The sequence below is a fragment of the Fukomys damarensis genome, unplaced genomic scaffold (genome assembly GCF_012274545.1).
Source record: "Fukomys damarensis isolate Sample0158 unplaced genomic scaffold, DMR_v1.0_HiC HiC_scaffold_15, whole genome shotgun sequence".
Taxonomy (NCBI): Eukaryota; Metazoa; Chordata; class Mammalia; order Rodentia; family Bathyergidae; genus Fukomys; species Fukomys damarensis.
In genome coordinates this window covers 20,581,201-20,607,448 of record NW_022900927.1, presented here as the reverse complement: position 1 = coordinate 20,607,448, position 26,248 = coordinate 20,581,201, and the positions used below count along the sequence as shown (strand labels likewise).

At 52.7% G+C, this 26,248-nt stretch overlaps 2 protein-coding genes across 2 annotated transcripts; both read left to right on the top strand.

Annotated features, from left to right (window-relative positions):
• Window positions 1-5,087: 5,087 nt before the first annotated feature.
• Window positions 5,088-10,931, top strand: LOC109117585 (integrin alpha-5-like). Its single transcript, XM_019205265.1, has 9 exons — window positions 5,088-5,293; window positions 6,472-6,602; window positions 8,611-8,723; window positions 8,846-8,969; window positions 9,141-9,202; window positions 9,291-9,336; window positions 9,564-9,689; window positions 9,891-9,935; window positions 10,176-10,931. The coding sequence occupies exons 1-9, from the start codon at window positions 5,088-5,090 to the stop codon at window positions 10,403-10,405; spliced, it is 1,083 nt and encodes a 360-aa protein (XP_019060810.1). The 3' UTR covers window positions 10,406-10,931.
• An 83-nt stretch (window positions 10,932-11,014) lies between these two features.
• Itga5 (integrin subunit alpha 5) lies at window positions 11,015-23,198 on the top strand. Its single transcript, XM_019205281.2, has 21 exons — window positions 11,015-12,106; window positions 12,294-12,346; window positions 12,624-12,832; window positions 13,340-13,531; window positions 13,754-13,799; window positions 13,975-14,076; window positions 14,264-14,319; window positions 14,430-14,584; window positions 14,837-14,974; window positions 15,076-15,143; window positions 15,622-15,772; window positions 15,860-15,949; window positions 16,108-16,187; window positions 16,313-16,393; window positions 16,481-16,586; window positions 16,920-17,072; window positions 17,921-18,004; window positions 18,118-18,231; window positions 19,298-19,399; window positions 19,941-20,063; window positions 21,861-23,198. The coding sequence occupies exons 2-21, from the start codon at window positions 12,294-12,296 to the stop codon at window positions 21,942-21,944; spliced, it is 2,187 nt and encodes a 728-aa protein (XP_019060826.1). The 5' UTR covers window positions 11,015-12,106; the 3' UTR covers window positions 21,945-23,198.
• Window positions 23,199-26,248: the final 3,050 nt, after the last annotated feature.

The window sequence follows — 26,248 nt, the reverse complement described above, 5'->3', positions numbered from 1 at the left end:
TCTTCGGCTACTCGGTGGAGTTTTACCGGCCGGGGACCGACGGGTGAGTGGCGAGGGTCTGCGGCACGATGGGGGCTGGGGCCGCCGGGAGACTGGGGACGCGGCCAGGGTCTGCAGGGCCGGGGGCTGGAGGTTGAGGGCGGAGTCAGCAAAGACCCGGGCTGCTGGGTTGCGGGCCAGCGCTGCAGTGGCGACTGGACTGTGGCCGGCGTGGAAAGGGGCCCGGAGTGCGAGGACGATCAGGGGCGAGACATGTGGAGCGAGGAGAGGACACGAAACTAGAAGTCCGGGCAGGAGTTTCGGGGCCAAGGAGAGGAGAGCGCATGAACGGAGAGCTGAGGGTCTCGGGCTGAGATCTGGGGACTGTCGGGAGACCTGAGGCGGGTGGGAACGCTGAGGGGCATGGAGTCCGGGAAGGGCTGAGAGGGGGGTGGCTACTGGGAGACCTCGGGATCCAGGGAGCCATTGTGTGGGGAAGAAACTGGTCGAAGCCGAAGGAGCTGTGCGTAGTAAGAGAGACAGACTGAGGGGGTCGGAAGGTTAAATGGGGACCAACCTCTTCCTCCCCTCCCCCTCAGCTCAGACTGGGGAAAGACCCGGGAGGCGAACGGCAGCTCCCTCCCCATTCTCCTCAGTCCTCAGCTCCGCCTTCCACCCCTAATGTGTTCAGACTGGGGGACCTGAGAACTTGGGGAGAGTCCCAGCACCCTGGAACTGGGGGTGGGCTCAGCCAAGGGCGGCGTACGGATGTGTCGGGAGGGGTGTGTGCGCGCGCGTGGGGGGCGGGGGGTTAGTTTCCCTCTTCCTCTGGCTCTTGGGAGGAAGAGAAAAGCTGATTTCCTGTAGCTGGAGCTGAACTGAGACGGAGACTTCTGGGGCCGGGTCGGGTCAGAAGCTGGGGAGACTCCAGGTCTCCGGGCCCAAGAGCATCAGAAGGAAGAAACCAAGCATCTTGAAAGTCTCCAAAGGATCTTTATTTCCAGCTCAGCAGCTCAAGCAAACTCTAACCCTGAATTCCTGGGAAGCGGGGTGCCCACAGGGGCCACATGGACAAAGGTGTTTACTTAAGTGTGCAGGGGGTTGGAAAGTAAGAAAGGAAGGTGACTGCTCCTGGGCTTGGGCAGGGACCCCAGAAGCCAGATTCCTGAGCCACATCAATGACTGGAGTAATACCTTCTTCTCTGGAGCTGAGCTTCCCACTGTCCCCCACTCTCCAGCACCTCAGGATTTGGTGTAGGACCTCTGTCAGAGGTGAGCTGTTTTTATACATGAAAGTTAACTGCTGTCTACTCACTTTAATTTTTGGAGAAAAGGGCTTAATTGACTTAACTCAATTGGGAAGGGGGACAAAGGTCTACTTTGTCCAAGGAACTTGGGGATGGGGTGGAAAGTGATGAGGCCTGGTGGATCTGGGCTTTTCAAGGTCTCCACCCAACCCCCATTCCACCCCTCTGGCCTCTGGCCCAAACCCCATTGCATCAGTTCTGGCCTGGATGGAGCCTCTGCCAGGCCTTGTCTCCCCCAAGGCCCCTCAAACTTGTAACCAAAACCCTAATGGAGTAGAGAGGAGAAAGCGAGTAGATGAGGACTCCCCCCATCAGCATATCCAGTTATCTGGCTTTTAACCTTCCCCCCTCCTCAGTGTGTCATTTCCCTTTTAAAACACGCCCCTGAAACATCTGGACTTTCACACACTCCTATTCCCCAAGGTATCTGTCTGGCCCCTGGCCTGATCCTACCATCCCTGAATCCCTCTTCTAAAACAGGACCCAGTGTTCTCATCCTTTCCTATCCTCTTTTCTCCTCTCCCCTCCCAGGAGAGCCCAGGGGTCCGGTTGCTTGCCTCCTTCCTCTGTGCAGTGCCGTCTTAGAGAAGCACTCCCAACATTCTGCCCCCACACCTGGGCCTGCTACCCCCCCCACTTGAGAGAGCATAGCTTTTCTTGGGGGCCCCAGAGGATAAGGGAGCCAGCATGGAGGTTGCATAGCAGGAAGGGCAAAGCCTGCGGTCTGGCAGTAGCAGGTGTGAGTCCCCACCACCTACAAGTTACAGACCTGTACTGGGACCTCATCTTTTTTTTTTATTTTGGGGTTTTTTTGTTGTTGTTGTTGTTTTGTTTGTTTTGTTTTGTTTTTTGGTACCAGGGATCGAACTTGGGCTCTTGCACTTACTTGTGAGGCAGCTCTGGAACCACTGAGCTAAATCCCCAGCTCTGGGACCTCATCTTCTCAGACACCTAGCATTGGAAGACTAAATGAGACAATGTATATAAAAGGCACCTGGTCTACAGAGGGTGAGCAGTGCATAGGAGGCATGAGTTGTACAGGGTTTTCCTCCCTGACTACCATTCTTTAAGTTTTCTCCCATTTCTTACCTGCTTTTAGTACTATTTGTAATCATTTATTTATTTTATTTTTTATTTATTTATTTATTTTTGAGACAGATCTTGCTGTGTAGTTCAGGCTGGCCTTGAACTCACTATGTAACCCAGGCTGGCTTTGAACTCAAGGCAGTCCTCCTGCCTCAGCCTCCCAAGTGCTAAGATTACAGGCATGCATCACCATGCCCAGTTTGTAATCATGATAGTAATAATTATCCCTCGCATACCTTGAGCACTTTCATATCAGTTTCTCCATTGGATTGTTTAAAAATCCCTGTGTTAAACAGAGAGGGGCAACAGACCCATTTATATAGAGGGCCGGGATTTAGCTCAGTGGTTCCACTGCCTGCCTCGCAAGCGCAAGGTCCCGAGTTCGATCACTGGTACAAAATAGATAGATAGATAGATAGATAGATAGATAGATAGATAGACAGACAGATAGATAGAAACTGAAGCTTCGGGATCATAGAATTTCAGAGCTAGAAGTTAGTTTAGGGACCATTCAAGGGCATCATTTATGAGGAGAGACTCTAAGGCTTGAAAAGAAATGACTTGGCCCTGGGCAGCTGGAGTGGTAACTAGCTCTTCCTCCTCCACCAACCAGGTATATCCCTGTGAGTATACTTGGGGTTCCAGAAGCAGGTGTCCCACTTTGGCCTAGCCAGGGCTGCTGTAAGAACTGGGCCCTGGTCCACTTTCTCCTCTCTGCCCCGACCTTGTAAGGCCAACAGAGTCAAATAGTAACTGAGTATTGAACGGCAACTTGGTTAATCAGAAGCCTGCATGGAGAGATAGTGGAGAGAAGAGGAGGAGATAAATTGCCGATGGAGTAGAGCAGAACGCTGGCCTAGGAACCAGGATTCTTGCCTTCTGATTCTTAGGCTGGGAAGGATTTTCTCATCCCATATATGTTATTTAACTTCTCTGGAACTTAATTTCCCATCAGTCAAATTAGGACATAGAGATGAAGTATGAGTATCAGGGCCAAGCTGGCCTTCCTATCTTCATTGGTGTGAAAAGCAGCAGCGTATATATCTCCAAGGGTCTCTAGAATCTCAGGGTTCTGAGGCTTTAAAATAAAGTACAGCAATTACTTCTTCCACTGGACACTATTTTGGAAGATTTCATTTGCTAACCTGCATTATAATTAATTGCCTTTTTTATTAACCAAAAACATAACTGCCAATCAGAGTTTCTGACCGGCATGAGATAACCAGGTTCCCCACATGAGCTGATATAACTGCAGCCAAAAACAAATGCACTTGAAGTCTAAATTAGCTTGGACTGCCTTATCAGCTAAATGCATGATTTCCGTTAGGCTTTCTGAAATATTGAAAATGGCCCAAGGACCCTCCTTTGTCATTTTTTCGGACCCTCTCAGTCCTCCCTACTGCAAGATTTAGGAAGCAGCAGCAAGGAATGGGAAATTAAGAACAAACTATCTTGTTTCATCCTTGGCATTGAGTACCTCCTTTGGCATGTGGTGGGGCATTGTGTGTTGGATTGACAGCGGCCTGCTGGGGCTTCTGAATCCTCAGGCAGTAGGGCCAAGGTACGGGCCAGCATCAGGATCTGTGTCTCAGGCCCACATGCAGGTGTCCTGAACTTTCACACAGGTTGCCCCTGGCCTGTGGGCACATAGGCTTTATAATGTTTGTAAGGCCTGTCACCTTCCAGGCTGGCTAAATTTCAAGCGGGCCCCTCAACCCATCCCAGGAGTCTCAGGCTCAGCCTCTCTGCAGTAGCAGGGGGTGTTAGAGAAATTGGGAGTGGGAACAGGGTCCCTGGATCTTAGCTCACTGCCCCAGGAGACTCTGAGGTTACCCAGAGAAAGAGGGAAAGGGAATTGACCAAGTCCACTCTGAGTTAGAGCCTGAACCCAAACTCCTGGCTCCTTGGTTCAAAGGTCTGGGTCAGGTTGGTAGCTTTTGCAACCTCCTTCCCTGGGAGCGCCTACTGCTAAGGGAAGGGTTCACTCCTCTCTCTGTGCCCAGACTGGGGCACTGCAAGCTCAGCATCTATTGGACTTAGCAACTAACCAGGTCACTGTGTCTCGGGCATGGCCAGCTCCCACCCCTCAGCTGGATATAATCCTGAGTGGGAGGGGTGGGGCCCAGCGGGTGGGAGACAAATGGAGAAGTGTGAGGTTGGAAACAGACAGGAAGCCACAGGCAGTAAACATTTCCTGTCCCCAGGGTAACCAAAGCTGGCACCTCCCCTCTCCACCCCCCATAACTTCTGGGACTCTCCTTTTGCCTCCTTGCTTGCATTCCTCAAGAGTCTAGACCCTGCTTTCTGTCTCCTCCATTCTCCTGGCCCTCATAGACCCCCACCCCACACGCATCCCCTATTTAAGCCCTTGTGGGCCTGTTCTCTCTAGTGTTTCTATCCCCTATTCCTCTTGGAAGATACCCCAGCCTTTATGACCACTACCATCACACTCTTGGCCTTCTTTTCTAGTGAGAAAGGCTGAGGAAGATGCACCAGGATCAGGGAAGGGTGGGTATTGGAAATGTTGAAAGCTAAAAGGGAACAGAATCCAATAGGGAAACCTAATGTCCAAGGTCAAGACAGAAAAAAAGAACCTAAAACTCTACACCAAGAAACCAGAGAGACTGAAGATTCGTACCAGAGGCAGACACAGGAGGAAAGCAGAAGCCGATGCTGTCAGGGACACTGGTCAGGGCAAGTTACCCAAGCCGCCAGATGGAGTCTTCACAGGAGACCCTGGAGGAGAACGCAAGAGAGCTGAGGGCTGCGTGGACGCCTCCAAGGGCCCAGGAGTGGAGAGCCAGCACTGAAGTCAAGAAAATGGTCCCACATCTCAGCTACGACTCCCACAACACAGGACTCCATCAGAAGCAGACGTCCCTGAGGAGGGAACTGAGCTACTCTCTAGAAAGAGGGCCTCAGTAGAACAGGATTTGAATTCAGTCTTCTGGGCCGGTGTATGGGAACGGGGTTCAAGAGCTGAGCCAGGGACCTACCTATCCAGGAAGGTGAGGACCACAGCAAGGCCCCAGGGTGCGGGCAAGCTCCAGCCCAGGGAATCTGTGTTTTCACGCGCCCTCCAGCTTCTCTGTCCGTCACTTCTCCTGTCTGATTTCCAAGACTCACATTTTCCTCCTACACACCCCATAGCTGAGCAGCCAGGCCTGGATCTTGGCTCAGGCAAAGGATTTGGCTTGGGATGGGAGGGTACAGGGTAGATGACAGGACCCTGAAACTCCAGAGAAGTCTGAGGTTCCAGGGACTATGTATCTAAACTGCACCCCCACTTTTTGTGGTGTGTGTGGTACTGGGACTGAAACCCAGGAGTGCTTTACCACTGAGCTATGTCTTCCAGCTCTTTTATTTATTTTGAGATGGAGGTCTTATTAAATTGCCCAGACTGGGCTTGAACTTGCAGTCCTCTTGCCCCAGCCGCCCAAGAAGCTGGGTATGGTGAAGTGTTCCTATAATCTTGCACTCAGCACTCGAGGCTGAGGCAGGAAGACCACTGAGTTCAAGGCCAGCCTGGGCCACATAGTAACATTAAGGCCAGCCGGAACTGCATAGCAAGACCTTTCTTTAAAAAAAAAAAAACACAAGTTTCTGATTGAATTTCCTATTTTCCTATCATAGGCTACATATTCCACTTGATTATTATGTTTCTCCTTTGCCTCTGGTGTTAGTGATCCAACCCAAAACCCAGAGCCTTGTGCATGCTGAGCACACCGTACTCAGCGAGGCTTTGCCTATAATGCTGGCAGGTAGGCAGAGGAGATGGAGACGCTGGGCTCTGGCCCCTTTGGTCTCTCTTTCCCTTCCAGGAACTGACTCTGGTTCTTCTCCGTAGAAACAGGGGAAGGTAGGAGAGGAGAGAGAGTGGTGAGAGGGGCGGGTTAGGTTAGTGACAGCGGCACATGGGGACCACCTGACCCCAGCAGGGCCTCTGGCAGCTGTGGCATCTTCTGAGATAAAAATACAATCCGGGAGGGCATCTCTCCCACCCCTGTACAGCCTGGCCCAGAAGCCTGAGCCCTCTTGCCTAGAGAAACCGACCCAGAGCTAGGAGCCACTCTAAAGCGCCTCTCCCCGCCGTCCTCAGGGTCAGCGTGCTGGTGGGAGCGCCGAAGGCCAACACCAGTCAGCCGGGAGTGGTGCAGGGTGGTGCTGTCTACTTCTGTCCCTGGAGCGCCAGCCCCGGCCAGTGCACGCCCATCGGATTTGACAGCAAAGGTAGGCTGTGGAGTGCTCCCTGGGAGGGCCAGGGAGTGTGGTGGGACCGCAGCTGGGGGTGGGGCCCGGGGCCAGGGGCCGCCCACATCGGGCAGCTCCAACCAGTGGCTCCGCGTGGCACTTACTCTGTTCCCAGCCCAGCCCAAGGAGGGCGGGCATGATTCAGAAACATGTGGCTCTCATTTCCACTGAATCACCCACAACTCTGGGAGGCCAGGGCTGCAACACAGACAAAGACAGAGGAAAGTCTCACAGACTACTCAGTTCCTTTAACTAAGCATCGTGTAATAGTGCACCCCAGGCACTGTACAGTACCGCTGCTGCCAGCTAGAAGGTGATTCAGCCACGTCCTGAAGGAGCTGGAAGTCCCAAGGTGCAGAGAGAGATACAGCAGGGAGCCTCAGACTGGCGGCTCCGGTCAAGAGCACTCGCTCTGTGCCAGTATCGGTGTGAGGACTGCACATACCTCAGCTCACTTGATCCTTTCAACAGCTACCTTACAAGTGAGGCGAGAGGGGTGAGATCGCTTGCCAAGGTCACTTAGCTAGTAAATAGCAGAGCAAGGGTATGAATGCAGGCTGTCTCCAGAGATAAAGGCAGTGAGAGGACCAGAGGAGAACCCAAAGCAGTAGAGGGCTCACCTAGCGTGTGTAAGGTCCTGAATCCATTTCTGGGGAAAGGAGAGAAGAACATAAAAAGAGGAGAGGAGTTGTGAGAAGGGGAGAGGAATGGGGGAAAAAAGCAGCAGGACAGGGCCAGGGATTTGGCTCAGTGGCACTGTGCCTGCCTTGTAAGCACAAGGCCCTGAGTTTGATCCCTGGTACCCGCTCCCAGAAAAAGAAGCAGGATATAATCATGGACAGGCACAAATTCCCTATGATGAATGTGATCATTATGTATATCTGAAATGTACCAATAAGAAGAAAGGGCTGGGATGTAGCTCACTGCAAAGGCTCTGGGTTCAACCCCAGGTAGTGGTAAAAAGAGGAGAAAAAAAAATCATGAAACATAGCTGGGCAGGGTGGCACATACCTATGACCCCAGCACCCTGGGAGCCTGAGGCAGGAGGATCACAAGTTCAAGCCCAGCCTGGGCAACCTAGTGAGATCGTGCCTCAAAATAAAAAGAAAGGCGGGAGGATATAGTTCAGTGCAAAGACCCTACGTTTAGGCTTAATCCCCATACTGGAAAAAAAAGAATCATAAAACATGACAGCCTTGGCCGGGGATTTAGCTCAGCGGTTCGGTAGCCTGCCTTGCAAGCGTAAGGACACGAGTTTGATCCCCGGTACCAAAAACAAACAAACAAACAAAAAACATGACAGACTTGCTGTACCACTGAACTACTACGTGCCCATCCCCGAAACAAACTGATTTTAGAAAGCCTGAAAAACAAATGAGAATCCAAATCAGGAATAAGAAAGGTATTTATATAGAAGGCAGAGGGGAGGCTTAGACAGAAAGAGAGAGAGACAAAGATCAAGAAAGTATACGGGAGGCGGGAGTAGTGGTGCACACCTGCAATCCCAGCACTCTGGAGACTGAGGCGGAAGGATCATCACAACTCTAAGGTCAACCTGGACTACATAGTAAGTTCAAGATCAGCCTGAACTGTGTAGCAAGGGAGAGGAAGAAAGTATGTGGAACAAGATGATACATTAGAGTCACAATCTGATACAGACAGAAAAGTGCAGCTGGAGTCACTGTCTTGGAAAACAGCCGTACTTCCCACCTTGCTCTTGCCTCGGTCCACTGCCAAAATCCTGTCCCGGCTGGGTCGGGAAACAGAGGGGGACCGAGGGAGGAACTCTAGAAACCTCAGGTTCCGTATGTGTCCAGGAGAGGCCTGAATCTGGCTCCCCAGCAGATGGAGGTCCTTTCCCACTCCCCTCACCCGTGGGACTCGGGGCCCAGGGATTTAGGAGTGCTGGGCATCCTTAGACTAAAGTGGGGGCCGCTCTAAAGCCAGCTGCCAAGGCCTAACAGGACCCCCTTCTCCTCTCCCCAAGGCTCCCGGATCCTGGAGTCCTCATTATACAGCACAGAGGGACAGGAACCCATGGAATACAAGTCCTTGCAGTGGTTCGGGGCCACAATCCGAGCCCATGGCTCCTCCATCTTGGTGAGCGGCCAGGGGCTGTGCTATGAGGGTCTAGGGGTGAGGGGCCTAGCGGCCAGGTCTGGAGGAGGGAGGAAAGGCCTTATGGGAAGCGCACCTGAAGCGCCTCCTCTGGGCCCTCCCAGGCATGTGCTCCGCTGTACAGCTGGCGCACAGAGAAGGAGCCACCAATGAGCGACCCCGTGGGTACTTGCTACCTCTCCACCGGCAACTTCACCCGCATCTTGGAGTATGCACCTTGCCGCTCAGGTAGGCGCGAGGGAGGACGGGCAGCCATCCCACCTTTCCCATGGGAGCGTCTCCTATTGCCCTGGACTGCTACCCACGGCCCCCGTGCACATCAGCCTTACTGCATCCGCTCCGCTTTTCTGCTCACCCCATCTGGGCAGGGCTCACGCTCCCCATCTTCTCCCCTCACAGACTTCGGCTCTGCAGCAGGGCAGGGTTACTGCCAAGGCGGGTTCAGTGCTGAGATCACCAAGGTGAGCGTGACCAGGAGGAAGGGACAGTGGGTGATGGGTGGGGTGGGGTCAGGACCAGATGTTTGGCTCACTCTTTCCTCCCCCACAGACCGGCCGCGTGGTCCTGGGTGGCCCAGGGAGCTACTTCTGGCAAGGTAAGCCCCTGCCTTCTCTGCCCTAGCACAGCCTTCCTTCCGCACTGCTGGCTTTGACCAGCCAGTCCTTCCCTCCTCTGCCTCCTTGCCTCTCCTGGTTCTCCTCCTTTGAGACTCGCATCCTGATCCATCTACCCTCTTCCCTTCTTGAACCAGACTTCTGAAATCCACCCAGATCCCTCTCTGCCGCCTCCCCTGCATCCATCCCCACTGCTCCCCCTCCCCAGGCCAGATCCTGTCCGCCACTCAGGAGCAGATTGCGCGCTCCTACTACCCCGAGTACCTGATCAACCTGGTCCAGGGGCAGCTGCAGACTCGCCAGGCCAGCTCCATCTACGATGACAGCTACATGGGTGAGGGGGCGGGAGGAGCGGGAACAGCCGGGCAGAGCTCCAGAGCCCCTGTCCCAACTTGTCCTTGTGTCCCTTCTTCCAACTGGGCACCATGCTTGTCAAATGCAGGCTGACAGTGAAGGCCCATGGTGGGTGGGGGGACCCGGACGGAGGGGCCCCGAAGCAGGAAAGCTGACATCTCCCATCCCCTCCGTCCTCCAGGATACTCTGTGGCTGTGGGTGAATTCAGTGGTGATGATTCAGAAGGTGAGTGTCCCCAGAGCCGGGGGGATACAAGGGAAGAAGCTCAGCCGGGCGTGGTGGCGTCTGCCCGTAACCCTAGCTGAGGCGGGAGGCTCATCACCAGCCTGGGCTGCATGGTTTGAGGTCATGGTGAACTACGTAGTGAGAGCCTGTTTCACAGCAACCCCGAAACAGAAAAAGCAGAACCTGGACACTCACCATCTCGCTGTTGCCCTTCCTCACCACTCTCTCTTCTTTTTGCAGACTTTGTCGCTGGTGTGCCCAAAGGGAACCTCACCTATGGCTACGTAAGACCCAGCCTAACCCCTCACTCACCTCCCCTCGCTGAGCACAAAAACCCATACATGGCAGTTTTGGAGGTCTCCCAAAGTGGATCAGAACTTGGGCTTTGGAGTCAGAATTCAGTTCCAGTTCTCTGGCACTTAGTCTGGATCAGTCTTCTGTTCTCTATTCATACCCTGCTTCCTGCTTGACCTTGCTAAGCCTCTTTCTTCTCTATACGTCTAATGGGATAATAATAGTCCTGACCTCGTGAGGCTCTGGTAATGGTAGTGTGAGATAATGCATGTGAAAATACTTAGGGAGTTGTTAGGCGGTGTGCCATGGGTGGCCGTTATTATTAGACCATGACAAGTGCCCTACAGATAAGAGTACCACAGGCATTTCTTCAATTAACAGCATGTATGGAGGTGAGGTAGAAGATAGGAACATGAAAAAGACTTCACGCCCCATTTTTTTCTGCTAATCGGGGCCTGGGATTTAGCTCAGTGGTTCTGCCACCTGCCTTGCAAGTGCAAGGACCTGAGTTCGATCCCCGGTCTCCCCCCATCAAAAAAAAAACACTGCTATTCAAGTATGCAAGATAAGACACACAGTCCTCATCTCAGGTGGAACCACGACCTGTGAGCCCTACCTGTGGCAGGCATGTGATTTTTCACAAGTCTGGATTTTTTTTGTTTTGTTTTGTTTTATTTTTTGAGACAGGTTCTCACTATGTAGTTGAGACTGACCTGGAACTCACTATGTAGCCCAGGCTGGTCTGGAACTCACAGAGATCCTCCTGCCTCAGCCTCCCGAGTGCTGGGATTACAGGTGTGCGCCACCACGCCCTGCATAAGTCTGGATGTTATCATTCACATTTTACGCAGATGACAGTTTAGGGCTCACTTAGCAAGTGGCTGGATGGAGATTTAAAACCAGCTCTCTCTTATTCCCGAGTCAGCGTTCTTTCTGCACCGTGATTAGCAGACCAGGTGATGCAGCATTTTAGAGGAAGGAGTGGCCGCTCTCTCTGGAGATACACGAGGGCATCCCGGGCAGCAGCATGAAAGGAAAGAAATGTTAGGCTACTTTAGCAGCTTCGTGGGTTGATAAAAAGGATAATGAGAGTAAGGGAAGATCAAGCAAAAACAGCTGCGTTAGCACCTTGGAGACCCAGCCAAGAGGCGGAGGCCTGGCAGCCACTGCGGAAACCATTAGGGTGTCCAGGCCGGAGGCAACCACCCTTGCCCACTGTGGAGCAGTCGGTCTTGCTGCACTGGGCGGAGCTGTGGAGGCAGGAAGAGAGGCCATCTAGCATCCCTGACCAGGGCTCCCTGGAGTCACAGCAGCGAGAGTGGGGAAGAGAGCAGGAGCCAGAGACTCGGGCCTGGTGGGGCCAGTCGCCAAGGGGGACGTGGGAAGGCCTGAGTGTGCCTACGGCTCGGGGGGACGAGAATGAGGAACGGCTTAGGTTTTGCACGTGTTAAGCTTGAGGCCCCACTGTGCACTGGGCTGAGTGTCGGGTAATTTGCTTGCTGGGCGCTACTTTAGGCTCTGGGGAAAAAGCAAGGAGCAAAACCAAGCTCCTGTCCCAGGGGACCTTCTGTTCCTGTGGACAGAGACGTGCAGCAAACCGATCAAGGTGAAATCTGTCAGTGGCTGATAAGCGACGTGAAGAAAGCTAGAGAAGCGAAGCGTCGTGGATGGCACCGCCCAGCCTAGAAATGGGAATGGGAGAGCAAAGCTCACGGAAGGGAGGGTGAGGGACAGGCGGGCCGCGTGTCTGAAGAAGGCCTGCTCCCAGAGATCCTGCATCCATTTGTCCTTCAGCTGCGGGCTTCTCTCCTTACCCCCAGGTCACCATCCTCAATGGCTCAGACATCCGATCCCTCTACAACTTCTCAGGGGAACAGGTGAGGACTCCCTAGCCACGCTCCAGTTTGGCCCTCCACCGGCCGTGCTCCAGCCTTAATTCAGTAACATCAAATTTCCCACCCTCCGCAGAGCCTCTGAACTGCCCCTCAGGGTCCCTCTTGATCCTCCTTCGAGACCCTCTCCACCTTGCTCTGACCAGTATGCCCTTTGTCTCCTCCTCCGCAGATGGCCTCCTACTTCGGCTATGCAGTGGCCGCCATTGACATCAACGGGGATGGGTGAGTGAGTAGCAGGAGGGACACACTGTCAAACCTCCCGATTCAGGAGGGGAGAGGGTGTGGATGGAAGGCAAGCAGGGTGCATTCCAGGGCTTTTTCTCTGGATTCTCACTCATAGTTGCATTCCCCTTTTGGGAGACAAGGAGAGAGCTGAGAGCTAAAGACAGACTTCAAGTCTCCTAATTTGGGTGGGAGGAGCGTGAGGGTCCAAGATACCTGTGATTTCCGGTACTAGAATTTGGAAGATGGTAGCAAGACATCTGTCCTTCCGCACCAGGCTGGATGACCTGCTGGTGGGAGCACCCCTGCTCATGGAGCGGACAGCGGATGGGCGGCCTCAGGAGGTGGGCAGAGTCTATGTCTACCTGCAAGACCAGGCTGGCATGGGCCCGACACCCACCTTTACTCTCACTGGCCGTGATGAGTTTGGCCGATTTGGCAGCTCCTTGACCCCACTGGGAGACCTGGACCAAGATGGCTACAACGGTAAGCACCCTGGGCTCAGGGAGCTGAGGATGAATTGGAGGCTGGATCCAAAGGGATTTAAGGAGAGGAGTCTGTCAACTAAAGCTCCAGGACTTTCCAAGGAGAGGCGTGAACTTTAATAGCAAAGTCTGGTTTTAGGCTTTGAAAAGGTTAGTGACACCAAGGATTTAGCTCAGTGGCACCACGCCTGCCTTACAAGTTGAGGGTCCTGAGTTCAATCCCTGGTACCAGGGAAAAAAAAGTAGAAAAATGTAGTGCTCACTTCAGCAGCACATATACTAAAATTGGAAAAGATTAGAAAATGGGGATTGATAAATAGGATCCTATCGCTGGGAGTTCGAGACCAGCCTGGGCTACATAGTGAGTTCCAGGTCAGACTCAACTGAGTGAGACCCTGTCTCAAAAAACAAAAAAAAAAAAGCAGGGGGGATCCTGGGGTCTGGAATAGTAATCTGGACCCCTGGGTTCCCGGCTTACTGACTGATGCGTACTGTGTATGTCTTGCAGATGTGGCCATTGGGGCTCCCTTTGGTGGGGAGACCCAACAGGGAGTAGTGTTTGTGTTCCCTGGGGGCCCGGGTGGGCTGGGCTCTAAGCCTTCCCAGGTTCTGCAGTCCCTGTGGGCAGTGGGCCACACCCCAGACTTCTTTGGCTCAGCCCTTCGAGGAGGCCAAGACTTGGATAGCAACGGATATCCCGGTGAGTTCTGCCCTTTTCACCTTAAAATTCCCGGTCGTAGACCTCTACCCCTTGTTTTTACCTTTCCTAAGCTTCTGGGTGCGATTCTAGGATGAGGCCGCCAGATGGCGGTGTCCCCTTTCTTCGGCCCTCCCGGAGCAATACGCAGTAACAGGCAATTAGGAAGAAAAGGTCCTGCCATGGGGTTTGCGTGTTAAGGGACGGTTTCTTGACTTCTTGCAGATCTGATTGTGGGGTCCTTTGGTGTGGACAAGGCTGTTGTGTACAGGTATGAATTGTAAGGGGGCCCTGAAGCAGCCTGGGGACATAGGGAATTTCTCTTTGAACTAAGGTTGGGAAAATCAGTGCAGAGTGCACCCGTGTCATGAGCCTTGAGCATGAGGTTCTTGTGCGCACGTTTTAGAGGAGTCTTAATTCCATTTGCTCCACATCATGTTTGGCAGGGGTCGCCCCATTGTGTCTGCCAGCGCCTCACTCACAATCTTCCCTGCCATGTTCAACCCAGAGGAACGCAGCTGCAGCTTGGAGGGGAATCCTGTGGCCTGGTGAGGCGGGACCCTGGAACTTGTAGAGATCTGTGCCCGGGAGTGGGCAGGGAAGCCAAGTCTGCCCTAGGAAGGGCACAAATGGTGGTGTCCTCGTCTGGGTCAGTCCGAGAGAGGTAGGTAGGACGGGACACCTGTTCTGGTGACATTCAGCAACAACCTGGCTTTTCTTTTGGTCTTTCTCCAGCATCAACCTTAGCTTCTGCCTCAATGCTTCTGGGAAACACGTACCTAATTCCATTGGTGAGGAAGCCTGCCTGGCTCTCTGAAGGATGGGATGGAGGGGCTGGGGACCTCTGCATAGATTAGAAAGTAGAGACAGATTCTCCTAGCTTCTTTGTTCCTGGCTGTAGGTTTCACGGTAGAGCTCCAGCTGGACTGGCAGAAGCAAAAGGGAGGGATCCGGCGAGCCCTGTTCCTGGCCTCCAAACAGGCAACCCTGTCTGAGACGCTGCTCATCCAGAACGGAGCTCGGGAGGAGTGCAGAGAGATGAAGATCTACCTCCGGGTATGGCCCTGAGGTGGGGTATATATAGCCAGAGGCCTCCTTCACTCTTGAGTCACTGCAAAGAAACTGTGGGCCTCTCTGAAGGGAGAGGCATTGAGAGATTCTTTGGATGAGAAAAGTGGCTGCAGGCCAGGCTGTCAGAACCCTTGAACCGCTAGAACAGGGACCCGAGTAGAAAAGAAATATGAGGCTAACAGTGCCATCAAGGCCCCGGAGTCCCCTGACCCTGTGAACTCTCTTCCCTGGCCCCAGAACGAGTCAGAATTTCGAGACAAACTCTCCCCAATTCACATCGCCCTCAACTTCTCCTTGGACCCCGAAGCCCCCACGGACAGCCATGGCCTCCGGCCAGTTCTGCATTATCAGAGCAAGAGCCGAATAGAGGACAAGGTAAGGACAGGCCTGGGCATCTGGGGGCAGGGCCCTGGAGAGGGGATGCTACAGCCCTGGAATGGTAGAAAGCCCCCTCTCAAGGGTGCCCTGCTCCCCAGGCTCAGATCTTGCTGGACTGTGGAGAAGACAATATCTGTGTGCCAGACCTTCAGCTGGAAGTGTTTGGGTAAGTGAGGCTGACCACGCAGGGAGGTCCAGGTTGCACCTGGGACACAAAAGAGTAGAACAGGAACAGGCTAGCTGAGTGGCTTCGAGAAGTCACTGAACTCTGAGCTTCATCCTTCAGCTTCTTTAATTTTTCTATTTTTGGTTTTCTGAGATGGGGTCTCACCATGTAGTTCAGGCTGGCCTTAAACTCCCAGCAGTCCTCCTGCCTCAGCCTCCTGAGTACTGGGATTGCAGACAAGCATATGCTACCACCCCTGGAAGCTTCTTTATATAGTTAGAATAATAGCATTGATTTCTCTGACTTTTAGAAGGATTAGATGCAGTAATCTAAATAAAGTATCTAGCTAGTGCCTGCCATAGCGCGGGAACTCAGTTAATGATGTCTGTTACTACCGTTGGTTTATTAATGGGTCATTGTCCTGATCTGAGGATTATTCCCCCAGTATCCTATCCCTTACCCTATATACCTCCTCCAGGGACCAGAACCGCGTGTACCTGGGTAACAAGGACTCCCTGAACTTGACTTTCCATGCCCAGAACGTGGGTGAGGGCGGTGCCTACGAGGCTGAGCTGCGCGTCACAGCCCCTCTGGAGGCTGAGTACATAGGACTTGTCAGAAACCCAGGGGTGAGAGGGGACTCTGAAGTAGGGCCTGGGAGGACAGGCCCTGGAGGGGCACCAAACCTGACTGTGTCCCCCACCACCCGCCTCCAGAACTTCTCCAGCCTGAGCTGTGACTATTTTACTGTGAACCAGAGCCTGCTGGTGTGTGACCTGGGCAACCCCATGAAGGCAGGAGCCAGCGTAAGTCTGGGACGGAAGGGGGTGCGGGCTGGAGAAAAAGGACCTCAGACAGTGACCGGCCAGTCCCGAGCACAGCCGTGGCGTAGAGGAGGAGGCTGAAGTTGGAGTGTGAGGCAAATGCTTGGTAACAGCCTCCTCTCCCGCTTTCTGCCCCACAGCTCTGGGGTGGCCTTCGGTTCACTGTCCGGCATCTCCAGGACACAAAGGAAACCATCCAGTTTGACTTCCAGATCCTCAGGTAGGGAATGGAAGTTGCTGAGCTGGGGCAGAGAGGGCGGATGAGGCAGCTGGTCCAACCTGGTGCCGGGGAAATCCTCAAAGGCTGGGCTCTAGCACCACCTCAGTCTTGCCTCCATCCCACAGCAAGAATCTCAACAACTCGCAGAGCGATGTGGTCTCCTTCCGGCTCTCCGTGGAGGCTCAGGCCCAGGTTTCCCTGAATGGGTCAGTGCCCAGGCAGAATGGGGCCTGGTGGGGGGCAGGCTTCTGAGGAAGGGTACATACGAGGTTCTAACCACTCCCCCTACTTAGCGTCTCCAAGCCAGAGGCTGTGATCTTCCCAGTCAGTGACTGGCATCCCCAAAACCAACCTCAGACAGAGCGGGATGTGGGCCCTGCTGTCCACCACGTCTACGAGGTAAGGAGAGCCGCGAGGCAGGCTGAGGAGAGGGAGAGGAGGGACAGGCCAGAGGAATGATGGAAAGAGGAGCTGGTGTGGATGACAGAGGGAGACTGAGGAAGGAGGAGGGAGGGGTGGCGATGTGCAGGGTCTGAGACAGAAGCCAGAGGAGAGACAGGCCAGTTGGGTGGCTCAGAAAGGAAGGATGGAGCTGAATCCAAACGTGTCAGCTGAAGAGGATTTGTCTAAGTCAGGGGCCCTACAGCAGGATACACTGGGGCCATGGTGACCAGGGACTCGGTGAGGCAGCACCGCCTTCCTTCTCACACTGACTGTGCTCTTGCCCCTCAGCTCATCAACCATGGCCCCAGCACCATCAGCCAGGGTGTGTTGGACATCAGCTGTCCCCAGACTTGGGAAGGTCATCAGCTCCTCTACGTGACCAGGGTTACGGGACTCAGCAACTGCACCACCAACTACACCCCCAACCTGCAGGGCCTGGAGGTGAGGAGCCTGGACATGGCGTGGGGCAGGTTCAGAGGCCCAGGGCTGAGGGGCCGGAAAGGCTCAGGAAGCCTATAAGAGGCACTGGGGATGCGCCTGTAGCGGGGACAAGGCCACTGGAAGGGGTCGGAGGACACAGATGCCTCTAAGTCCTGGAAGAAAAGAAATCTCACCCACTGTATGTCTGCCGTTCTGCCCAAACTATCCTTCCCTGTTGCTTGGGGCCCAGATCTATGCCACCTCCTCCAGGAAGCCTTCAGACCTTTTCCTCTGGGCCCTAGTACCCGTTTCCCAGTGGACTTACTCGTAAGCACCTCATTGAGTGAGTCTATGAACTGAACACTGTTAGGCTCAGGAAAAATCACACCAAACAGAACTGACCAAGTCCCCATTTTCGTGGAGCTTGCACTCAGTGGAAGGTGACAGACAAGAAAAAGTAAAAGGAAAGCAAAATTACAGATGCTGAAAAGCAGTGAAAGGGCATAGCGTGTTGCTGTAACTGGAGACTATGGGGCTAAGTGGCGACTCGGAAAACTTCTGGAAGAGATAGTGATTAAACTCGGGCCTGAAAGCCAGGATGAAGCTAGCAGTGAGATGCAACGAAGAGTATTCCAGACAAAGCACAACCAGTACAAGGGCCCTGCAGCAGGAGCAGGGACGCATCTCCATGCAAATTCCACAAACCGTTTCAGCGCTGAGCTTGTGTGGTGCCTTGCACAGAGGTAGCGGGTTGGGCAGATCTATAAAAAGACAGGTTGTAGCTGCTGTGGACCCAGGTACAGGCTGACTTGGGTGATGCAATGGGTAGAGACAGCTACGGTTCTCTTTGGTTCTCTTTCCTTTTCCAGTTGGATCCTGAGGAGTCCCCACACCACCTGCGGAGACGAGACGCCCCAGGCCGGAGCCCTGCCTCCTCCAGGCCACAGGAGCTGGTAAGCTTTCACACTGGGAATGAGGTCTGGGCCCTAGTGCCGAGTACTTGTTTGGGCTTCCAGAAGCACCAGAAGGGCAGAACTCCAGGTTCAAGCCACCTCTTTCTTTTCAGAAATGCCCGGAAGCTGAGTGTTTCAGGCTGCACTGTGAGCTTGGGCCCCTGCCTCGGCAACAGAGCCTGAGTCTGCAGCTGCATTTCCGAGTCTGGGCCAAGACCTTCCTGCAGGTGAGGAAACCTTACCTCAGCCCTGACCCCTGACCCCAGGACCTCCCTAGACCACTCTGCCCTTTCCCTAGGCCACCTCCCTTGACTTTTCTAGACGGGTTGTGTGTCTTTGGCGCCACCTTGTGGCCACAGTTGGAGTAACTGCTTCCCTTTCCCAGCCCATTCAGAAAAGGAGACCAGTAGGCAAAGAATGTAGAACCGTGAGGAGATGGGTCCAGTGTCCAAGCAAGCAGTTGTAGCAGTAGTAAAGAGGAGTCATTTATAGAGCACACATTATGGCCAGGTATTCTCCTTGGTATTAACTCATTCATGCAAAAAAAATTGTTTTTATTAAATGTAATCGTCTGGTTATACATTCTTTAGTTACAATTATTCAGTTTCATATTTATTATCTCATATAAGAAACATCAGGTGGGTTGGAGATTTAGCTCAGTGGCACAGTGTCTGCCTGGTAAGCACAAGGTCCTGAATTCAATTCCCGGTACCAAAAAAAAAGAAAAGAAAAGAAGATAAAAGAAATGAAACATCAGGAGAGGACCGGGGATTTAGCTCAGTGGTTCCACCACCTGCCTCAAAAGCACAAGGTGCTGAGTTCAATACCTAGTACCAAAAAAGAAAAGAAACATCAGGAGAGACTGAGTCCAAAATAGGGAAAGATGCCAGGTACGGTAGCACAAGCCTGTAATCCCAGTACTCAGGAGGCTGAGGCAGGAGGATGACAGTGAGTGCAGGGCCACCCTGGGCTACATTGCAAGACTCTATCTCAAAAAAGGGGGGCTGGGGATTTAGCTCAGTGGTACCTCCACCTGCCTTGCAAGTGCAAGGTCCTGAGTTTGATCTCCAGTACCAAAAAAAAAAAAAAAAAAACACACACAAACAAAAAAGGGAGGGCGGGGATTTAGCTCAGTGGTGCCGTGCCTGCCTCACAAGCTCAAGGTCTTGAGTTCAATACCCAGTACAAAAACAAAAAATTGGGAAAGATCACAGTCTAAACCAGACCATAGGGAAGCCATTTGTCCTCTCAATCTCAAGAGGGTCTGCCTTGACTTCCCTTCCCCACCCACAGAAAGAGCAGCAGCCATTCAGCCTGCAGTGTGAAGCTGAGTACAAAGCCCTAAAGATGCCCTACCGAATCCTGCCCCGGCAGCTGCCCCAAAAGAAACTTCAGGTAAGTCCAAGGCCAGAGGTCTGGGACAAGGAGACAGGGCTCAAGAGTGCTGAGACCTGTAGCATGGTGGGAGCTGGCCTTGCTGTTGTAACAGCTCTTTACTGAGCATTTACTACGTTCAGGAACTGCGCGAGTGCTGCAGATAGTGGTAAGGAATGGTACTCACAACCTCGAAGGCAATGTGAGTCCAGTGTGACAAGTGCCAGGGTGTCTGTGGAAACATTCTAGGAACCCCTGAACCTAGTCTTGTGGGGTCAGAAAAAGCTTACTGGAAAAAGGGAAGTGTACTCCGAGACCTCAAGGAACTACTCAGGCTAACCAGGCAGCAAAGAAAGATTCTGGGGAAAGGTAATACCGGACAGGAAAGCTCAAAAGTAAGAGATGATGTTGTACACTTCAGGAACTTGTGTCTTTAAGTTCAGAGTGCTATTAGCTCAGAACGAGAAGTGGGAGGTGAGTCTAGATCCAGCGGCAGGTAGGCCCCATGTGTCAGTAGGAAGAATTTCTGGATTCTCACGCCCTGTCTTGATTTGCTTTGCAGGTGGCCACATCTGTGCAGTGGACCAAGGCAGAAGGCAGCAATGGTGTCCCTCTGTGGATTATAATCCTAGCCATCCTTTTTGGCCTCCTGCTCCTAGGTCTGCTCATCTACGTCCTCTACAAGGTCAGCTGCATCCTGCCCGTGACTTGGCCACCCTCTCATCACACTGTGCCCTTAACGTAGCATAATCCCAAGTATCCCCCTCAGGGTCAGTCTCCCAGCTGTGTGCTCGGGTCAAATGGAACCTCTAATCCTAGTTGTCTGAGGTGTCTCCGTATTGACTTCCACAGTGGTTGCACCAGTCTGCACTCCCACCAGCAATGGAGAAGGATTCCTATCTCCCCACAGCCCTGCCAGCATTTGTTATTGGTTGATTTCTTTTTGTTTTTGGTACTGGGGATCGAACTCAGGTCCTTGCGCTTGCAAGGCAGGCAGCAGAACCTCTGAGCTAAATCCCCGGCCCTATTGGTTGGTTTCTTTTTTCTTTTTTTTTTTTTTTGAGACAGGGTCTCACTATGTAGTTGAGACTGACCTGAACTCACTATGTAGCCCAGGCTGGTCTCAAACTCACAGTGATCCTCTACCCTCAGCCTCCTGAGTGCTGGGATTACAGGTGTGAGCCACCATGCCCAGCTTTATTGGTTGATTTCTTGATAGCAGCCATTCTTTCTGGGGTGATGTGGAATCTCAGTGCTGTTTTCATCTGCATCTCTCGAATGACCACTGATGTTGAACATTTTATCATATACTTATTTGCTGCTTTATTTGTTTATCTGAGAAATGTCTGTTCATATCAGATGCCCATCTTTGAATCAGGTCTTTATATTTGGGTGGTCTGATTTTTTTGAGTTCTTCATATATTCTAGGTACTAGAGCTTTGTCTGAGGAACAGCTGGTAAAAAGTTTTTCCCACATTGTAAGTTGTCTCTTAGTTCTGTTGATGGTTTCTCTTGCACTGCAGAAGCTTTTTAATATGGTGAGATTAAAAAAAAAGATGAGATCCCAGTTTTTTATTCTTTGTGCTAGTTCCCATGCTACTGAGGATTTGTTCATAAAGTCTTTTCCTATGGCAGTGTCTTCAAGAGTTCTACCTAACTTATCTTCCAGCAAGTTTAGCGTTTCTGTTTTAATATTTAGATCTGTAATCCACTTGGATTTTAGTTTAGTGCATGGTGAAAGATAGGGGTCTAGTTTTAATCTTTGGCAGGTTGAAATCCAGTTTTTCCAACACCATTTATTGCAGAGGCTATCTTCCCTGTGTCAAAGATGAGGTGGCTGAGTGTGTCTGGAGTTGTTTCTACATCTTCTAATCTATTCCACTGATCCTTGGGTCTGTTTCTTTGCCAGTACCATGCTGGGTTTTTTTTTTAATCACAGTGGCTTTGTAGTATACTTTCAAGTTGGGAATTGTGATGTCCCCTGTCATGTCTCTGTTGCCTAGAATTAATTGATCTTTTTTTTTAGATTTTTTTTTTTTTTTTTTTTTTTTTTTTTTTTTTTTTTTTTTTTTTTTTTTTTGGGTACTAGGAACTCAGGCCCTTACGCTTGCAAAGCAGGCGGCAGAACCACTGAGCCAAATCCCTAGCCAATTGATCATATTTTAGAAGTGGCCTAGAAGCCTCAACAGGCAACCACTACTAGGCAATCAGACTTCGCACTTGAGTTCAAACTACTTTCCCCTCCTGGCTTAACTAGGGTCATCAAAGCACTGCTTAAAGATTCCCCTTATTAAATCACTCCTAGCTTTAGCCCTCCTGTTTCACCGGACCTCTGGGAGAAACAGTGTTAGACTGAACTCAGAAGCCGCTTTTACTGGATGAGGGGATGGGGAGCACTAGCTCCCTCTTTGCTTCTTCTTGAGATAAGAGCTGAGGAGAAATGGTAGTACTGAAACTCTCCCTTCTTTTCCCCCCTTATCAGCTTGGATTCTTCAAACGCTCCCTCCCATATGGCACTGCCATGGAAAAAGCTCAGCTGAAGCCTCCAGCCACCTCCGATGCCTGAGTCGTCCTGATCACAGACTCCCAATCCTGAAGATCCAGTCCCTCCACCCTCAGTCTGCTGATGGGAGAGGACTGGGCACTTCCTGAAGGTGCTGAGGGCCAGGGAGAAGCTCCTCTCCCTAGCCCAGAGACATACTTGAAGGGCCAGAGCCAGGGAGGGGGGTAAGAAGCTGGGGATCCCTCCCCCCCGTGCACTGTGAAGGACCCTCGTTTACAAGCCCTCTCGTGGATAGAGGGCTCAGACCCAGGGACAGAGGCCCCAGCCTTTCTTCAGCCTTTGCATTTTGGAGAGTTTCTGAAAACAATTTGGAACCATAACCAGGGAATCCAGTTACAGTTCCCTGCACCAAACTTGCCATCAGGCTTTCCGGTCCAGCTCCAGCCTGCAAGGATATATTGTCAGCCTTGTGGAAGATCCACCGGAAGCCGCAGCTAAGAACCTGGGACCAGGGGAGTGAGACCTGGCAGCTGCAGCAGCCCCACCCTGGTGGGCCAAGAAAACACTAACCATGGATGTTTCCCCAGGATCAGCTCAGGACAGAACCCAGACAAAGGTGGATGCTGGACCAGAACTCAGCTCCAGGGGGAATCAGAACTCGAATGGAACCAGATCCAGTCTGGGGCTCAGAGTTGATCTGGAATCCAGACTCAGACATTGATAACCTGATCCAAGCAGATCCAGGACATGTGGGTCCTGCTCCAGACCTGGGCCTGCAGGCCACATCAGCCCTGACTTGGGAGAAGTCAGGAGTTGCCAAGGGCCCTGACAAGACCGTGCTGGCAACAGATCTGGAACCTCAGTCTGCAGGCCCAGGTCATTCCTCCCAGGAAAGGGGAGTAGTGGGCCTGCAGGGCTTGGGTTCTGCTGCCAGCTGCACTGACGCTGCCTCTCCTCTCCTGCCCACCCCTCCCCCTCCCCCCTCAGCTCCGGATTCCCGGAATTATTTAAACTCTGTTGCAAGTGCAATAAACCCAACCCAGTGCCCCCTGACCAGAGCTGCAATTTGTGTCCCACCCCACTCTTTCCAGACGCATCCTGGCTCTCAATATTCAGAAGGAGATGCCTGTCTCTTGGCTTCCTTACCCTGGATTTCAGGCGTAAGGACCACTCCCCAACTTCTCCAAGGTCAAAGAGATGATGGAAGGTGCTTGAAGATAAAGTTAGAATGCTGGGGGTGGCTCCGAGCTGAAGGTGGGGAGGATGGTGCAAGACACCCAGGCTTCCTTAAATCAAGAGTAATTAAATGAGAGAAAAGCCATAGACCTAAGTTAAAGGGCTGCCAGTTGGGGTTTTTCTATTGTTTTAATTGCTGTTGTGTGCTGGTGGCAGGGGTGGTGTTTAATTTACATACGTTATTTTGTTTGATTTCTAACAGTCCTGTGACGTAGTTACTATTAACCCCATTTTCACAAGGAGAAACTGAGGCCCAAAGTTTATATAACTTGCCCAAGGTCACACAGTGTGTCCCAGAACAAATCAAACTTAGTCGCGTCTGACTGTGCAAGCCGGTTCTTAACCATGTCACAGAGTTCTCGTTGAAAGGAAATTCTGGAAACACGAGAACCCTGGCCCATCCCATCCCCGCCCCCTTTCCCCAGGGCCTGTCCGGATCTCTGCTGCGGCAAGAGAAGAATGGGGTTGTTTGGAGGCAAAGATGTCCATGTCAGGTTAGAGCAGAAAATCGCCACCAGAGGGCAGCATACCCACAAACTTATGGGACTTTGGGGAAGGAGAGTGTGAGGTCCACCGCTTCACCTGACACCAGGGCTATGGTTCAGGCTCCTACCTAGCAGTGCCTGCATCACTTCCAATTATTTCTCCTGGGAGGCCACATCTGGACCACCCTCACACTGCGCCTTCTGAGTCTGAATTCTCTACCTAGGGATGTCTTCCCAGACCCCATCAGTGCAGAGGGAAGAAGAGGAGGAAGAGACATGAGGCCGTCGCCCAGGATTTCCAGGGGTGGTGACCACGATATAGGGCCCTGGAAGGCCTAAGGGAGGAAAACCCCATGCTGTATCTCCATTGAGAGGAGCCCCCTCTCGGGAAATGGGTGGGGTGGCAGCAGCCAAGCTCCAGGGGCCAAATCTGAAATTTCTATCACTGCTGTGAGGAGGAAATGAGGAAAGGAAGTGGGCTGTGAGTACTAAGCTGGTGTATGGGTGTGTCAGTGCGTGGTGCCTGTGCTTTGAGAGCCACAAAATCTCTCCCCTGGATGCACAATTCAAGGAAGGAATTCCTTGGGCTCAGAAATGCCGCAAATGTAGTCTAGTACCAGGCTCTCTGCCCTTGAGCTTCTGGGCTGGATTTCCTCTTCCAAATCTCCCAACTCTGCAGCACAAGTGTGCCTCCCACCTTGAGACTGGACTGATCTAGAGGAACATGGGAGTAGGGGGCTAGAAAGCCTGAACCCTTTCCTTGTCTGTGTTGATGGAGATGAAAATGAGGGGGGAAGAGAGTGAAGAGAGTAGAGAGCAGCTGGGGGTGTGGGGTGGGGGAGGGGGCTTGGAAAAGGCAGCTGGCAGGCGGGAAGACGATCCGAGGGTCTCAAATTTCTTGACATCAATTAGAGCAGCCAGCCTGGGCTCATTAGTAGCTCAGGGTGCAGGGCTCATCAATAATGAATTCACCCCACTTGCTCCCCCCCCAGCTTCCGGCAAGGTCACCCCGCCCTCCAGTCAGCTGCCTCCTCCTAGTAAGCTAAGAAACCCCTCTTCTGAGACCTCCTTAACTCAGAGTCCCTGGAAAAATTCTAGCGGGGTAGACAAGGGCTGAGGGCTAGGGACGCATCGCTGGTCAGCTGGCCCTTGATTAGTCTGAGCCCACCCAGGAGAGAAAATTCTGGAAGAGAAGAAGCAGGGTCCAAGGAGAAGCAGGGTTTATGGTACAGGAGTCAAACAGCATGAGTGATGGCAGGTCCGACCAACAGCAAGAGGACTTCTGATGGCCCCAGAGACCCCACAGCCTCCCCTGAGGCCAGACATGGGCAGTAAGGTCATAGTTTCCTGAGGTATTTCAGCCTCTGGATCAGAACAGGACCTGCGTTGGCACCCAGCCCTTGAGCCCTTGAGCTGGAGTGCCTTGGCACTTTCAGAAACAGATCTTTTCTCTCAACTAGATCATTTGGTGAGGGCAAAAATTGCTGGGGCCCAGAAATAGGAACCCAGACTTACTGCTTCTTAGTTGGCCACCTAATCCCAAATTCCCTCCAGAACCCAAAATCCCTTTCCTTGACTAAACTCCCAGGATTCCAATCTCACCATCTTTCCGCTGGTCTCTTCCTCCCTGCCTCAGCTCTCTGAATCCCAAAAGTTCCAGTTCCCAGTCACACCCCCTTTCCCTCTGGCTAGGGTTGGCCGGAAGCTGGCTGCTCAGCATTCTGGGAAATCCGCCTGCCACCCTCCCTCTCAAGGCAGGTACAGACAGGTCCTAGCTGCAGCAGCTGCATCTTCCCGAGGCACCTCGCAGACTCGAGGTGGGGTGCCAGTTGCCCGCCTCCAGCCCTATCCCCCCACTGGCTCTTAATCCAGGTGTCCTGAAGGCCCACCAGCTCTTACTTTCTGTCCTACCCTCCAACCTCCCTTCCACCTCATCAGTCCACGCTCTCCTTTGTAGCGAATGGCCTGCAGTTAAGTCCCAGAGATGCCACCCCCACCCCACCCAGGTCATCTCTGCAGGATCGTGCCTTAATTCTGGGTCTTCTATCATCTTCCAGTTTCTCTAAAATACAAACCTACTCTATTTCCACTTTTTCTGAACCATGAACTGCAGTTTCACTCAGACCTTCCCCAAAGATCCAGACATTGAGATTCTGGCTAATGATCAACCTCAGATCCTTCTTCAACCCCCCAATTCGTATCTGAGACCCAGCCCCCAGCGTCCTGCTGCAAAGCCAGAAGAAACATCTGGGGCTCAAACGTTCCGTACTGCACTCCCCAACCCGTACCTCGGCTCATTACTATGGAGGAGACCCCGTTGTCCCACCCAGCTCAGCACCATCCCTCCCCAGAATACTTAGACATCCTGGCCCCATATCAGCCTAGAACAGACTTCCCGCCCTCGGAGTCAGCCCCTCCCGGGAACCCCGGCCTCTGAGCTTCCAGCTGCCTCCATCACCTCACACCATCTTCCAGATGTTTTGTTCCCCCAGCCCTGGCTGCTGGGAACCGCGGAAAGCCCGGAGATCCGGGGACGGCGAGGAGAAGGGCGGGAGGAAGCGAGAGGACCCAGGTCGCCCCCTCGCGGAGCTGGGGGTGCACGGGTGCCCTCTCCTCCCGGCTTCACCTGCTGCGGGCCCCGCCCCC